Source organism: Balaenoptera ricei, chromosome 7, assembly GCF_028023285.1.
Source record: "Balaenoptera ricei isolate mBalRic1 chromosome 7, mBalRic1.hap2, whole genome shotgun sequence".
Classification (NCBI taxonomy): Eukaryota; Metazoa; Chordata; class Mammalia; order Artiodactyla; family Balaenopteridae; genus Balaenoptera; species Balaenoptera ricei.
In genome coordinates this window covers 114,250,998-114,264,117 of record NC_082645.1, presented here as the reverse complement: position 1 = coordinate 114,264,117, position 13,120 = coordinate 114,250,998, and the positions used below count along the sequence as shown (strand labels likewise).

General features: G+C 42.7%; 1 protein-coding gene across 7 annotated transcripts in view; it reads right to left on the bottom strand.

Annotated features, from left to right (window-relative positions):
• Window positions 1-13,120, bottom strand: part of DIS3L2 (DIS3 like 3'-5' exoribonuclease 2) — a 371,579-nt gene that overhangs the window by 212,556 nt on the left and 145,903 nt on the right. For all 7 annotated transcript variants that reach the window (XM_059928940.1, XM_059928939.1, XM_059928944.1 and 4 more), the window contains one exon: window positions 2,754-2,854. In XM_059928940.1, coding sequence (XP_059784923.1) covers window positions 2,754-2,854 — 101 coding nt within the window. The remainder of the gene's footprint in view (window positions 1-2,753; window positions 2,855-13,120) is intronic.

Here is a 13,120-nt window from a genome sequence, read left to right as displayed (position 1 = left end):
GCTCCCACCAGTTTCTGCTGGTACTGCTGAGGGGCTGGAAGGAACTTCCTGAGGCCTGGGCGCCTGGCTGGTCTCTCTAACGTGGATGAGGAACACATCCTAGCCCACGTCCATGCAGAGACAAAGAGGCTTCTCGTTTAGGGTTTTTGGGGTAGTGGCACCCCCTTCGACTGGTGCTACCTGGCTGTTCAGCATCTCTGGGTGGGAGAGGGGCATCTCAGGCCCATGAGGATAAAGAGGTTTCCTGGACCACATACTTGTGGTAGGATCTCCCTTGCTAGTGCCACCTGGATGCCAGGTGTCTCTGGGTGGGGGAGGGGAGTCTCATACTTATGAGGACAAAGGGGCTTCCCAGGCTGGGCTGCTTGCTGCGGCAGGATCCCCCTTACTGATGTGCCCCCAGCTGTCTGTTACCTCTAGGTGGGGGAGGGGAGTCTCAGGCCCATAGGGACAAAGAGACTTCTGGGGCTAGGTCACCTCTGTGGCAGGATCCCTGTTGTCAGGGCCACCCAGATGCCTGGCATCTCTTGGTGAGGGAGAGAAGTCTCAGGTGTGGTGGGGAAGGAGAGCCCTTTTCCTGGCCACTTGCCATCAGCAGAGGTCCCAGTCGATCTGTCTTACAGGTGCTGCTGGGATCGCCTGGTGCTGTTGGAGGGCCACCGGTTAGATGTGAGTGAGGAACGAGTCTGCTTGAGCCACCTTCTATTGTGGGGCTGGGATCCAGAAATCCGGGGCCTGGGTCCCCTTCTGTTGGTGGAGGGCTTGTAAAGTCCCCCGCTACTACATTGTTCTTCTAGCCCTAGAGTCCCTAGCTAGTTTGCCTTCCTCTTTTCATCTTTTAGAATTCTCCTTTGGTTGTTTCTTATTATTGTCCAGAATTTGTAGCTGTGCTTAGGGGGGAGGAGCAAGGAGAAACGAATCTATGCCATCTTGTCTGATGCTTTTCGTTTTAATGTTCGACAGAACAAGAAGTATACAAATCAGCATGACATTACTCATGATTCATGTGTTAGCTGTCACAGAAATGACTTTACCACACTGTAAGTTTTGCCTTGTAATTTTAGACTGAATTCATTAAGAAACTATACAAAAACAAATAAACCCCAAAACCAAAAATAGCAAGAGAGGGAGCACCATTGGGGGGCAGCAGCAAATTGCAGAACACAAATTCCACTGACAGAGGTTGCCTCTACTCAGCTCTGACCAAAGTCATTTAAGAATGTGGCCCACTGTTGCTGGATGTTTTGTTTTGTCAAGAGACGCCAGAAGCCTGACACTCCTTTTTTTTTTTTTTTTTTTTTTTTTGTATAAGCTATTAAGCCAAAAATTTTAAATATTGCACAGGTCAAGCAAAACACAAATTTGTGAGCCAGACCCAGCCCTCGATCTTTCCGTTCATTATATTCTTTCACACCTATCATATTGCCTAGTATATGGTTAGTATTCAAAATGCTTATTAAAATAAAGATCTAGATAACTGAATGGGCAATTGGCAGGGGAGAGTAAAATATATGTAATATAATTTCGAAATTCCTCATGTCGATATGCAGGAAACACTCTCCTAACCAACTTGCTAGACTGAGTGGCAACACCGCATTCCCAGGTTACATGTGCTGGCGGATGCCTCTGGTAAAGGAAAACCTCATGCTATCACATACTCCATCCTTTGTCATTGTACCACTCCTTCCACCAGGAGCTATCTGCATAGCGAGGATCAGCTGTGTTTGATCCCATATCTGAATGTCACTAGCATATATAACTTTTTTTTAAAGATTTAATTTTATTTATTTTTGGCTGTGTTGGGTCTTCATTGTTGCGTGAGGGCTTTCTCTAGTTGTGGCGAGCAGGGGCTACTCTTTGTTGTGGTGCACGGGCTTCTCCTTGCAGTGGTTTCTCTTGTTGCAGAGCACAGGCCCTAGGCATGCGGGCTTCAGTAGTTGTGGCGCACAGGCTCTAGAGCACAGGCTCAGTAGTTGTGGCGCACGGGCTTAGTTGCTCCGCGGCATGTGGGATCTTCCCAGACCAGGGCTCGAACCTGTGTCCCCTGCATTAGCAGGCAGATTCTCAACCACTGCGCCACCAGGGAAGTCCTAGCATATATAATTAAAAAATAAAATTGAACTACGCAAAAAAACAAATTGCTTTTGTTACTGGATAACTAAATTAAATACTTTGGAGAAACTAAAAAATACTTATTAAAAACTTACTTTTGAATTAGATATGGTCGTGACAACAATAAAAAAAATTGGAGCAAAAAACTAAAAATCTAGAAGGAGTCTACATTCATATTGCTTCACCAGTACCTAAATTCTCACTCCATTCATTCATTTATTGCCGTGCCGCATGGCATGCAGGATCTTATTTCCCCGACCAGGGATCGAACCCGTGCCCCCTGCAGTGGAAGCGTGGAGTCTTAACCACTAGACTGACAGGGAAGCCCCTCTCACTCCACTTTAAATAAACCAAACTGGAAATCATAGATGTCACATTACAAGTGCAGTTTATGCAGAAAAAGATAATGCAGAACCTCAATAAACATACCCATACACAAAGAAAAGGCCTTGGCCCTTCATCCAAATACAGACAAATGAATATATGTTTAAAGTTATGAAAAAGATTCACTTTTTATGATTCCCTGCTTCCAATGACTTTTCTGATTAACCGACCAACTACAATCCTAACTGAATTGTATGAGAGGCCTCCAACAGGTAGCTCGGCTACCAGCCAGACAAGTGAAGAAAACAGGCAGAGACCTTTGCTGATCTCTGCAGCGACTTCTCTGGTAAAGCTCTTGTGTCCTGTGACATGAAGGTGTTCTCGTCTTTTGTAACTGGTGCACCAGCATCCTCTTTTCCTAATTTAAAAAAAAGAGAAAAGAAGAGGAGGAGGAATCAGGTAGACACATACCTATTAGGCATACAGACTCATGGGATTTTTAAATTCAGAGCTGCAAGGATTCTTGGATACCATTTACCCCAAACTACTCATTTTACAGAAAAGGAAACCCAGGCCCACAGTGGTTAGGTGACTTGGCTAAGGTCAATTACGTCACTAACTTGTAGTAATGCTCACACTCAGCAGGCCGCATTTTATCTATTTAACGTTATTCATATGTTAGGCATCATACAAGTGGAGAGCATCAAATTATGCTGAATTAAACTAAATCGCCTATGTGTCAAAATGCCAAAATAACTAAATGTTATACACTGCCCCAGCCCACAATGAAGAATAGAGATAGGTTAACTTATTATGCACATCTGCTGAAATAAAACAAAATCAAAATAAATGTTAACTTTTAAAAGTACTTTGGTACAGCCATAACAAACAAAATGGTGGAAAATAGATTATATTTATTAAATAAACAAATAAAAAAGCCAACCCTGATTTTCCTGGCTTTTCTTAGTGACATTATATAAAGAGTAAAGTACTTAAAGTCTTTTAATGTTTAATTTCCTTTCTTAAAAAACTTATAAAATTCACATTCACCCAAGAAACTGAAACCACTAAAGAGGGAGTTAGGCTCTGGACCAGAAGTATTAAAACCACTCATGAAAAAAAGCAGCAAATTACAAACTTCTGAACATTTAATATTTTATATTTTCATGTGTTACATTAGATTTCCCCCACAAAATATTCTTATCCAACTCTACTGGAGTTTCTGGATTCTAGGGGTCACAACCAATTCATGTGGGACCCACTCCAGCTAGCTAAGAGAGACTTGTACTTATCATCATTTAGACATTACCAAGGCCAAAATAAATAAATAAATCCTTTTCAGGACTGGCTGCCTCTTAGCAAAGGCTCAGCTAAAAGCCAACTTTACTCTGGGCGTACTCTGGAAACACTGACATGATCTGACCTACTGGGGCTTAAGAACAATCAACTGTATGCTTTTCCATCTATGCTAAAATCTACCTACCATAGTGCCCACTGAAAGCAGAATTCTGTTTTCTAAAAAGAAAAACAAATGAAAACTTTCCCATTGTCGATCACCCTCTTTATCACCCTGTAAAAGAGGGACATCATCCAAGTTCATCTTTTATTTTAGACCAAGTTCAGGATTCCAAAATCATCAGATGCTTTCAGAACAACATCTTTTATACTCTTAGGGAGAAAAAAACCCACACAAGTTGTTGACCAGTTCCATAACATATCTTGCCAATGTGTTCTACAGAACAGGTAATTCAGGAAAGATTAGGAGGCTGGAATTACCATGAACAAGTATACTCTACCTAGATATCTGATATCCGAGTTTCAAGTCTCAAGTCTATGGTCTCAAGAGCTGGCAATCAAGACAGGGTAGTGAAGGTTTTTCCAAGACAGCCCAAATCCTGGGCATGCGGCTTTCTGTAACGGTCACTGATGGCTTCAGATTCCATCCCAACAACAAGCAAGTCTTCTGTTCCAAAGGTTATGCCAGGTTGCATTCAAAAAAAGAGGGCAAGCCATGCAAGTGGGCCCAATTATGATTTTCAGAGATCACACTTGCACATGACCTTTTCAGGTTCTGTGTTCATAAGGATATCCTGGCAGAAATAAGGCTTTGTTCAGACAAAGATGCACTCTAATAAATTAAACTGAAGCTTGTAGCCTTACAGGTGAGCACCACAGATACGTTCAATGAATGTGAAGAAACACACTGCCAGTTTAGAAAAGTGAATCACCTTAACAGGTTTCCAACAACTACGTCTTGCCACACCAAGTAGCAAAGTTGTCAATTTAATGAGAGAAATCTATCGCATTGTTTAATCACAAGATCATTTGTTTCTTCATTTATACCATGTGTATTTACTGAGCACTGGGCATTGAGGATTCAGTGTGAATAAAAGAAAGATGATTCCAGCCCTTATGGAACATACAGTTTAATGTTGGAGTGATATTCAATAAATAAGCGCTCAATAAATATAGAATTATAAACTGTGATGAATGCTAAGAATGAAAGAACACTCCCAAGGAGGAAGAGAAGAGAACATATGATTTAGATTAAGAAGTCGGAGAAAGGCCCTGTGTGCGAGTGACATTTACGCTGAGATATAAGGATGGTGTGTGTAGGAGTTGCCCTTGGAGGAAGGGGACAAAAGACCCCGAGTGGGGAATGGTACTTGGGAAGGGGTGGAGGCGGGAAGTCCTTGGCACGATCAGGAACAGAAAGACCCTGTGGCTGGAGCACAGTGAGCAAGAACGGCCACGGCCACAAACGCAAACGAGAGGCAGCAGGAGTCGAGTCAGATGGGGCCGTGCAGAAGTTAAGAATCCTGAGTTTAAACTTACATACAATAGGAAGCTGGCTAAGGATTTTGTTCAAGAAAGTGACTGCCTAACTTGAGACTCGGCCAACCTAAGAGGGGATGTTGGGAGACCAGTTAAGAGCTATCGCCAAAGTCCAGACACGAGAGGATAGTGCTACAATACAGGCACTGGAGATGGAAATAAAAGGATCAATTTAAGAGATATTTTGGAGTTGAACTAATAGACTTTGGTGGTAATTAGATGTGAGAGTTTAAGGATTATTAGATGTAAGAAATAAAGGATTGCTTCAAGCTTTCTGACATCTGCAGCTAGGCTGATGGAGGCATTACTGACACAGGAAAGACTAGAGAAGGCAGTGAAAATCAAGGGTTCTACTTCAGAGGTGGTTCTATTTGAGAGGCCACCTGTGAGATCTTCAAGTGATGATACTGAGTAAGCAGTTCAACATGAATATCTGGAACTCAAGAAGAGAGATCTGCACTATGGCTCTAAGTATAATTTATATGCCAAGAACTTCCATATTTATAGTTTTCCAGCCCAAGTTGCAGAGAAGAAATTCAAACCCAAGTCTCTTCAACTACTAAGTTCCTGAAGCTCTTCCACTGATACATCCTCAAGTATGAAGTAACGTGCTGTCAGTGTTAAGGAAATAAGAAAGATTCACTGAGGAAGTGAGTTGGGCTTGAAGGATATACAGACGTTTTGGAGAAAGAAAGTTGAAGGGCATTCCAGGTAAAGGCCAGCACTTGTACAATGGACCAGAGCTGTGAAAGAGCCTGACATGGTAAAGGATTAGTAAGAGATTTATTGTAGCTACTAACAGGTTGAGGACACAAGTGTTGGGCAGGAAGGGACTGGATGGGGAAAGGAACAAAACTGGTGGGGAGGTGGGATAGGTGCTATGGCAGAGATTCTAGTTACTGCCCAGTTATCTATTCTCTTCTTTCCTACTAAGCAGAACTCCGATTTTTTTTTTTTTTTTTTTAGCTAGTATTAGTTAGAAGACTACATTCCTCAGTCTTTTTGTAACTAAGCATGGCCTGTATGTCTAAGTTTTAGCCAGTAAGATGCAGGTTAAAGTGTTGTGATTTAAAGGATGGAGGCACAGCCTTCCCCTCTTCCTCCTTCTTGCTGGCTGGAATGTGGATGTGGCAGCTGGACCTCAAGCACTCATCTTGGTCCTGGAGGCTACAGGACAACAGTGCATTCTGCTGTGCACAGCAGCACAGCAGAACTGAAGACTATGGAGCTAACCTATACACCTTGACCTGCCTACCTCTGTTCTTCTTTTCTGTGAGATAGAAATAAACTTTCTTGTTTAAGCCATTGATATTTTAGGATTTAATGCCACTCTCAGCAGAACATACTTCCTAACACACAGGTCCAGACAGTGAAACTGATAAGCCTGGATACTATCCTACAAAGCACTATAAAGGCCAGGGACACATACATTTTAGAGCTATGAATTTGGTAGCGTTCCAGAGTGGAGAGACAATAGTAGCAGAGAGCTTAGGAAGCTGGGGTTACAGTCTAGATGAGACGCAATCAGAATCTAAATTAAGACAGTGGCAGTGACAGTGAACAGAGGCAAGATTTGAGAGAGATTTATGAGAAGGAGGCTGCAAAGTGCGTCTCCATCACTATGAATGACTTAGTACAAAAAAGGGGCTTAAGTTAAAAGAGCTTTTGATTGACTATCAGGGAAAATGCTTTCACAGAACGATGAAACTCCCTGATGAATTACTAGAAGAGGGCAGAGCTGCCGGCAGTCCTCAACGAAGGAAAAGTTTATGTTTCCCCACAGCCTTCAGTCTGCCGTACTGAAGGCAGAGCCGGCCCCATGCATTCTGTGGCCCCTTCCAGTTAAAAATGTCCAGAAACTAGTGACTACCAAAATTCTTCATCTAAAAAACAGAATTTTCTAAAAACTGGACACACTACAAATATAAGCAACTGCTCACTATATTCTCCAAAAAAAACACTCTAGGAGGGAAAATCCAGTAAAATCCTAATCTCTTTATACAGATTACCTGAAACTTCTATTTTAAACATTCAAAAAGTAAAACACCATGGTTTGCTGGAGTTGGCATTGCCACTTCCTTAAAAATGATTCTGATTTGGCCTTCTCATACACAAACAACGGACTGACAAGGCTGATGATTCTTAACACTCGACAAATTCATCAGGTTTTCAGATGATTAGACTGTGATACTAAGTAAAGGCAATGTGAAGAAAAAAGCAAGGAATTGGGCAAAAAGGTGTTTCAATCTTTCCAATTAAAAGAGTGACAAACTCTGACAAATCCAAGCTTTCTCATCTCTGAATGAAGGGTCACAGAAATTTACAATTTCCACCAAGAACTCAATGAAAACTGTAATATAAATTGGTCCATGAAAACAATTCCCCTCAGATCTCTCAAAATCAACCAACAAGGAAAAGTTACTTTCTGGGCCCCTCTCCCCAGTGAAATGTAGGCATGACAACACAAGTCCTCACAGGGCAAGGTAACATTCATGTTAGAATAATTTTCTGGATGTCCCTGGTGGCACAGTGGCTAAGAATCCGCCTACCAATGCAGGGGACACGGGTTTGAGCCCTGGTCCAAGAAGATCCCACATGCCGCCGAGCAACCAAGCCCGTGTGCCACAACTACTGAGCCTGTGCTCCAGAACCCTCAAGCCGCAACTACTGAGCCCGCACGCCACAACCAGTGAAGACCGAGTGCCTAGAGCCCGTGCTTTGCAACAAGAGAAGCCACCACAATGAGAAGCATGCGCACCACAACGAAGAGTAGCCCCTGCTCACCACAACTAGGGAAAGCCCGGGCGCAGCAACGAAGACCCAACGCAGCCAAAAATAAAATTAATTAATTAATTAATTTTTAAAAAAATAAGGAAACAGTCTCCTGTGACTATGAAAAACAAACAAACAAAGAATCATTTTCTGTGCTGCAAGTTTGCCAGTCCAAGCAAATCTCTCACCCTGAAATAAAGCTACTGCAATTGTACGGTGCCACAGAACGTTCACAGTGTGTTCACATACATCACCTCATTTGATCCACACCATAACTTCATACAACAGGTACAGTGGATATTGTTATTCCAGTTTCACCAAGGAAATGGAAGTACTGAAGGGGTAGAGCCAGCCGAAGACATCATTCAGGGATCCTGGTGCTAACTGTGGCAGCCTGTTTTCCACACAAGCAAGAATCAGAGCATCATGGGAAGAGCCATGAAAACCTACATCAAGATATTGCTTAAGTGGCCGTGGGACTCCCTGAAATGCTGGCGTCAACTCAATGAAGGTTCTGAATATCTGTGGAGTGTCAGGCACTACAAATAACCCTGGCTCTGTCCTCCGAAACTCGTGTACTAGAAATGAAACAAAATGCAAACAAATACTGAAGTACATGGAGTTGGTGACTGCTGGCAAGCAGTGTGCCCAAAGGCAGTGAGAAGGGAGCCAGGGAGTTTGACAGTGAACCCCCGAGCTAAAATGGGAAGGCTGAGTAGGAGCTGGCTAGATGGATGGGCATGGAGAGCATTCCAGAAAGGAAGACATGTGTAAGGCACATAATCAAGAGTAAAATGAGAAGGACAAAGGTTCTCTGTGTCTAAATATGTTGCAGGGACCAGACCACGAAAGGCCTCACATGACATGCTGAAGAGCATGTATTTTACGTTTTAGGGATGGAAAGCCACTGAAAAATATGAGAATAACATAATCAGAATTATACTTGATGAGGAGTCAAGGGTTGGCCTATTGCTCCTTTGAAGATAATCTGTCTTTTTCTCTAGCTGCTTTTAAGATTTTCCCTTTGGTTTTCTGTAGTTTCATCTTGATGTATCTAAGTTTGGATTTTTTTTTTTTTTAATTCTACTTACAATCATTGGTTGTAAATCTGTGGTTTGGTATCTCAACTGTTATGGAAAATCTCAGCCATTATCTTTAAATTTCACCTTAGCTCATTTTCTCTCTCATCTCCTTTCTAGGTCTCTAATTAAACTTATTTAGACCTCACTCTATTCTCTATGTCTCTTACCCTCTCCCTCTGCATTTTCTATTTGTCTCTCCATGCTATACTCTGGATAATTTTTTCTGACCGTCTTCCAGTTTGTTAATTTTCTCTTCAGCTTTATTCAATCTTCTGTTAAATGTATCCATTGAGGTTCTTCTCTTTAAAATATTTAATCAAATATATACTTTTCCTCATCCACTGAGTTTTAAATTTCATTACTGTTATGTTTCTTTCTAGAAGTTTTATTTGATTCCTTTTTTAATTTGCTATGTCACATTTCATAGTTTCTTATTCTTTGCAGATATCTTCAAGTTTATCTTTTATTTCTTTAAACACAGTAGTTTTTTACAGATGGTAATGATTCCAATATCTGATGACGTTTATGAAGGGCTGTTTCTGTTGTCTGTGGCTGCTGATGATTCTTGCCCTTGGAGTATGGTTTCCTTGGGTGCCTGGTTATATTTACGTGCTGGTTACTGAATAATCTGAGGCCTAGGCAGAAGAAACCTTGCTTCTGAAAGAATTTCCACTTGATTCTGCCATACACCCAGAGGCACAACCAGCCCATAAACCAATTCAAGACTTGAGATTCCTTGGTTGAGCCAGTCAGCTTGAACCCGGGCTGCAATTCCACAAGAGAGCTGGTATGTTTCAGGTCCACCCTCACCGTGATAATGCAGTCCTTTGGGGTCCCAGCTTCTTGTGAGAAATCTGGGCTTTATTTCTGTCCCCCACAACCGCTGGTCAAACCTGCACTCTTGCATGGGTTTTCCACCCCAATTTTAACCTGGTAATGCCTGTGAGCTCTTTGATGCTTTAAGAAGAAGGCTGGGTTTGGTTTGGTTTTTGTATTTTATCTAAATAATACTTTTGGTTGTTTCAGTAGGAGGGTGCATGTCTGAATAAAAGTTCACCATTACTATCAACAGGAAGTCACTAGAGTTTGTATTTCAGAAATATTTTTCAGGTGGCAGTGTAGAGCCTAGTGAGTAGTGACAGGAGTTAAGAACAGGAGAGGGGCAGTGGTGATCTGTGCAGGAAACACAACAAGGAAGCTACTGTGATAATGCCCAATGTTACATTAAGCAAAAGCACAAGGGGTGGATAGAAGAGACAGGTATTCTCACATTTCTTTTTCTCAGCAACCCCATGAGGGAAGCATTACTATTCTGGTTCTTATAGCAATCAGCAGTTCAAAGAGGTAAAGTAATTTATCCCAGGGTTCATCCAAGGAGATGGTTAGTAGAGATGGCATCAGAACCCAGTATGACTCCAATTCCAAACTCTTCTTACCACAGTATGATGAGATCTGGAAGAAAGACAGGTGCATGTGGGTGGGTTCCAATGAGGATGGGAGGGTTGCCAAAAATTTTTTAGTTCACTTAAAGACATAGAAGGATTTTAAACTTTAGAAGATGCCAAGTGATAAACAGCTCTCTAAATAACTTCACTGCTTCCACCCACAGAAATGACAGAGTAGTTAAAAGCATGAGCTTTGGGACTTCCCTGGTGGCGCAGTGGTTAAGAATCCGCCTGCCAGTTCAGGGGACACGGGTTCGAGCCCTGGTCCGGGAAGATCCTACATGCCGCTGAGCAACTAAGCCCGTGTGCCACAACTACTGAGCCTGCACTCTAGAGCCCCCGAGCCACAACTACTGAAGCCTGTGTGCCTAGGGCCCGTGCTCTGCAACAAGAGAAGCCACTGTGATGAGAAGCCCACACACCGTAATGAAAAGCAGCCCCCGCTCGCCGCAACTAGAGAAAAGCCAGTGCACAGCAACAAAGACCCAACGCAGCCAAAAATTAATTATTTTTAAAAAGTCATGAAACTTTCAAAAAAAAAAAGCATGAGCTTTGGAGTCACAAGACCTAAATTCAAACCTAGGTCCTGTGATCTTGAACTTGTGGCTTTGAACAAGTTACTCCCTCTCTCAATTTCCTCCTTTGGAAATCAGGAATAGTATACATGAGTTATGTTTACACGGAGTGCCCCGGCACAAAGTACATTAACAAAAATTGTTAGATATTACTACTCATGTTGTTGTCACGGTTATTATCATTAGCTCTTGGTAGTCAGTTTTGAGTGAATCCAACCCTGTAACCCTGGACACAACTGACTGGAAAGGACTGGTACACAGGGATGGCAACATTATAAAATGGGTCGCATTTCCTCATCTGTAAAATGTAACCCATCTTATAGAGTTAGTGGGAAGATTAAATGAAGTTAATGTGTGCAAAAGTGCCACAGTGGCTAGAACACAGCAAGCACTCAATAATTGCTATATAATATATATTTAGATTGCATGTGCTTCTCTGTATGCTTGGTGAATTCTGTGCAAAGTAAGGAGGGAGAAGAGATGGTGCCACATAGGTAGGCAGAGGCCAGGTCAACGTTACGAAGTTTGAATTTATCCCAAAGGCAATGGAGAGCTATGGAAGAAAGCAGTCAGGGGACTAATAATGGCTTATGGTTTAAGAAGTTCACACTGGTTGCTATATGGGGAACAGATTTAGAAGTGAAACCAGAGGCAGAAAGGTCAGTTAGCAGGTTACCGCAATAAATCAAACTAGTGGCAGAGGGAATGGAGGGTTCTAGATAGAGAGGTATTTATTATAAAAGGCAAAACTGACAAGATTATTCAGATGCTAGTTGGGAACTAGAGGCTGGGGAAGTTACAGGGGTAGAGTAAGGAATGGGAAAAACTGCCTAATTTCCTTATAACAGATGTTCTCAAAGTGTAGTCCCCTGACCAGCAACATCAGCATTACCTGGGACTCCGAGAAATGCAAATTCTCAGACCCCACCCCAGACCTACTGCCTCAGAACCTCTGGGGATGGGGCCCAGCCATCTGAACACACTTTCCAGGGGACTCTGACGCCCACTAAAGTGAAGAGCCACTGCTCTAGACAAATGAGCCATGACCTGCTATAGGAAGAGCACCTTCAGGCAATCGGGAGGGGATATAAGTTCAGTCGGACTTAGCGAGTTTGAGGTGTTGGATATTACATCTGATGCTTAAGAGAGAGTTTTGGGCTGGAGACAGAAATGAGCATGTCGTGTGCGTACAGAGGACAAGTGAACAAGTAGACTGGTTCCCTCGGAGATGGTTCAGAATCAGAAGGGAAGACAGCCTAGGATAGAGCAGTGAGGAACAACATTATTTAAGAAAGTGCAAGTAGAAAAGTTTGCAAAAGAAACTGAGGTGTGATCAGAAAGGTAGCAGAATAATCAGCCTAATGTGAAGTCAGAGAAGCCAAAGAAAGCATGCGTTTCAGTAAGAAAAGTATGGTCAGCAGTGTAGACTTAGTGACAAGGTCACAGGAGGAAATGGAGTGAAGCAGAACGCCGTGTGCGGGGAACTGACTGCGGAGACGAGGGTGTGTACCAGGCTCCGGAAGGCTGGCTGTGAAGGCGGGGAACAGCACAGGGTGGAAGCTGCAGGGGGAGAAAGAAATCACACATGGTTTCTTGTATTTTTTTAAGATAAGAGAAGCCTGAACAGTTAATTGCTGATAGGAAAGTATCACTAAAGAAGGTGTGGTTGAAGAGGGCACAACAAAGAAAGGGAGGGGACCCTGGGCAGGAAGGGAGGGGACCCAGAACCCAGAAGGAAGGATTAACCTCAGGCAGAAGGTCAGAGAGATGCCAACTTCATTGTATCAAAATAAATGGAGGAGGGAAGGAGTCTAGACACAAGCCATTCCTAAGTAGAAAGCTGAGGGGGTTCCACAGGGGAAGGGGGCGGGCAACAGCTCTGGTTTTTTGAAACGTAGAAGCCAATTCATCTGTTGAAAAGTGCTAGAGAGGTGGGGGATACCTAATATATTCAGCGCTGGGTTCCACAGTCCCA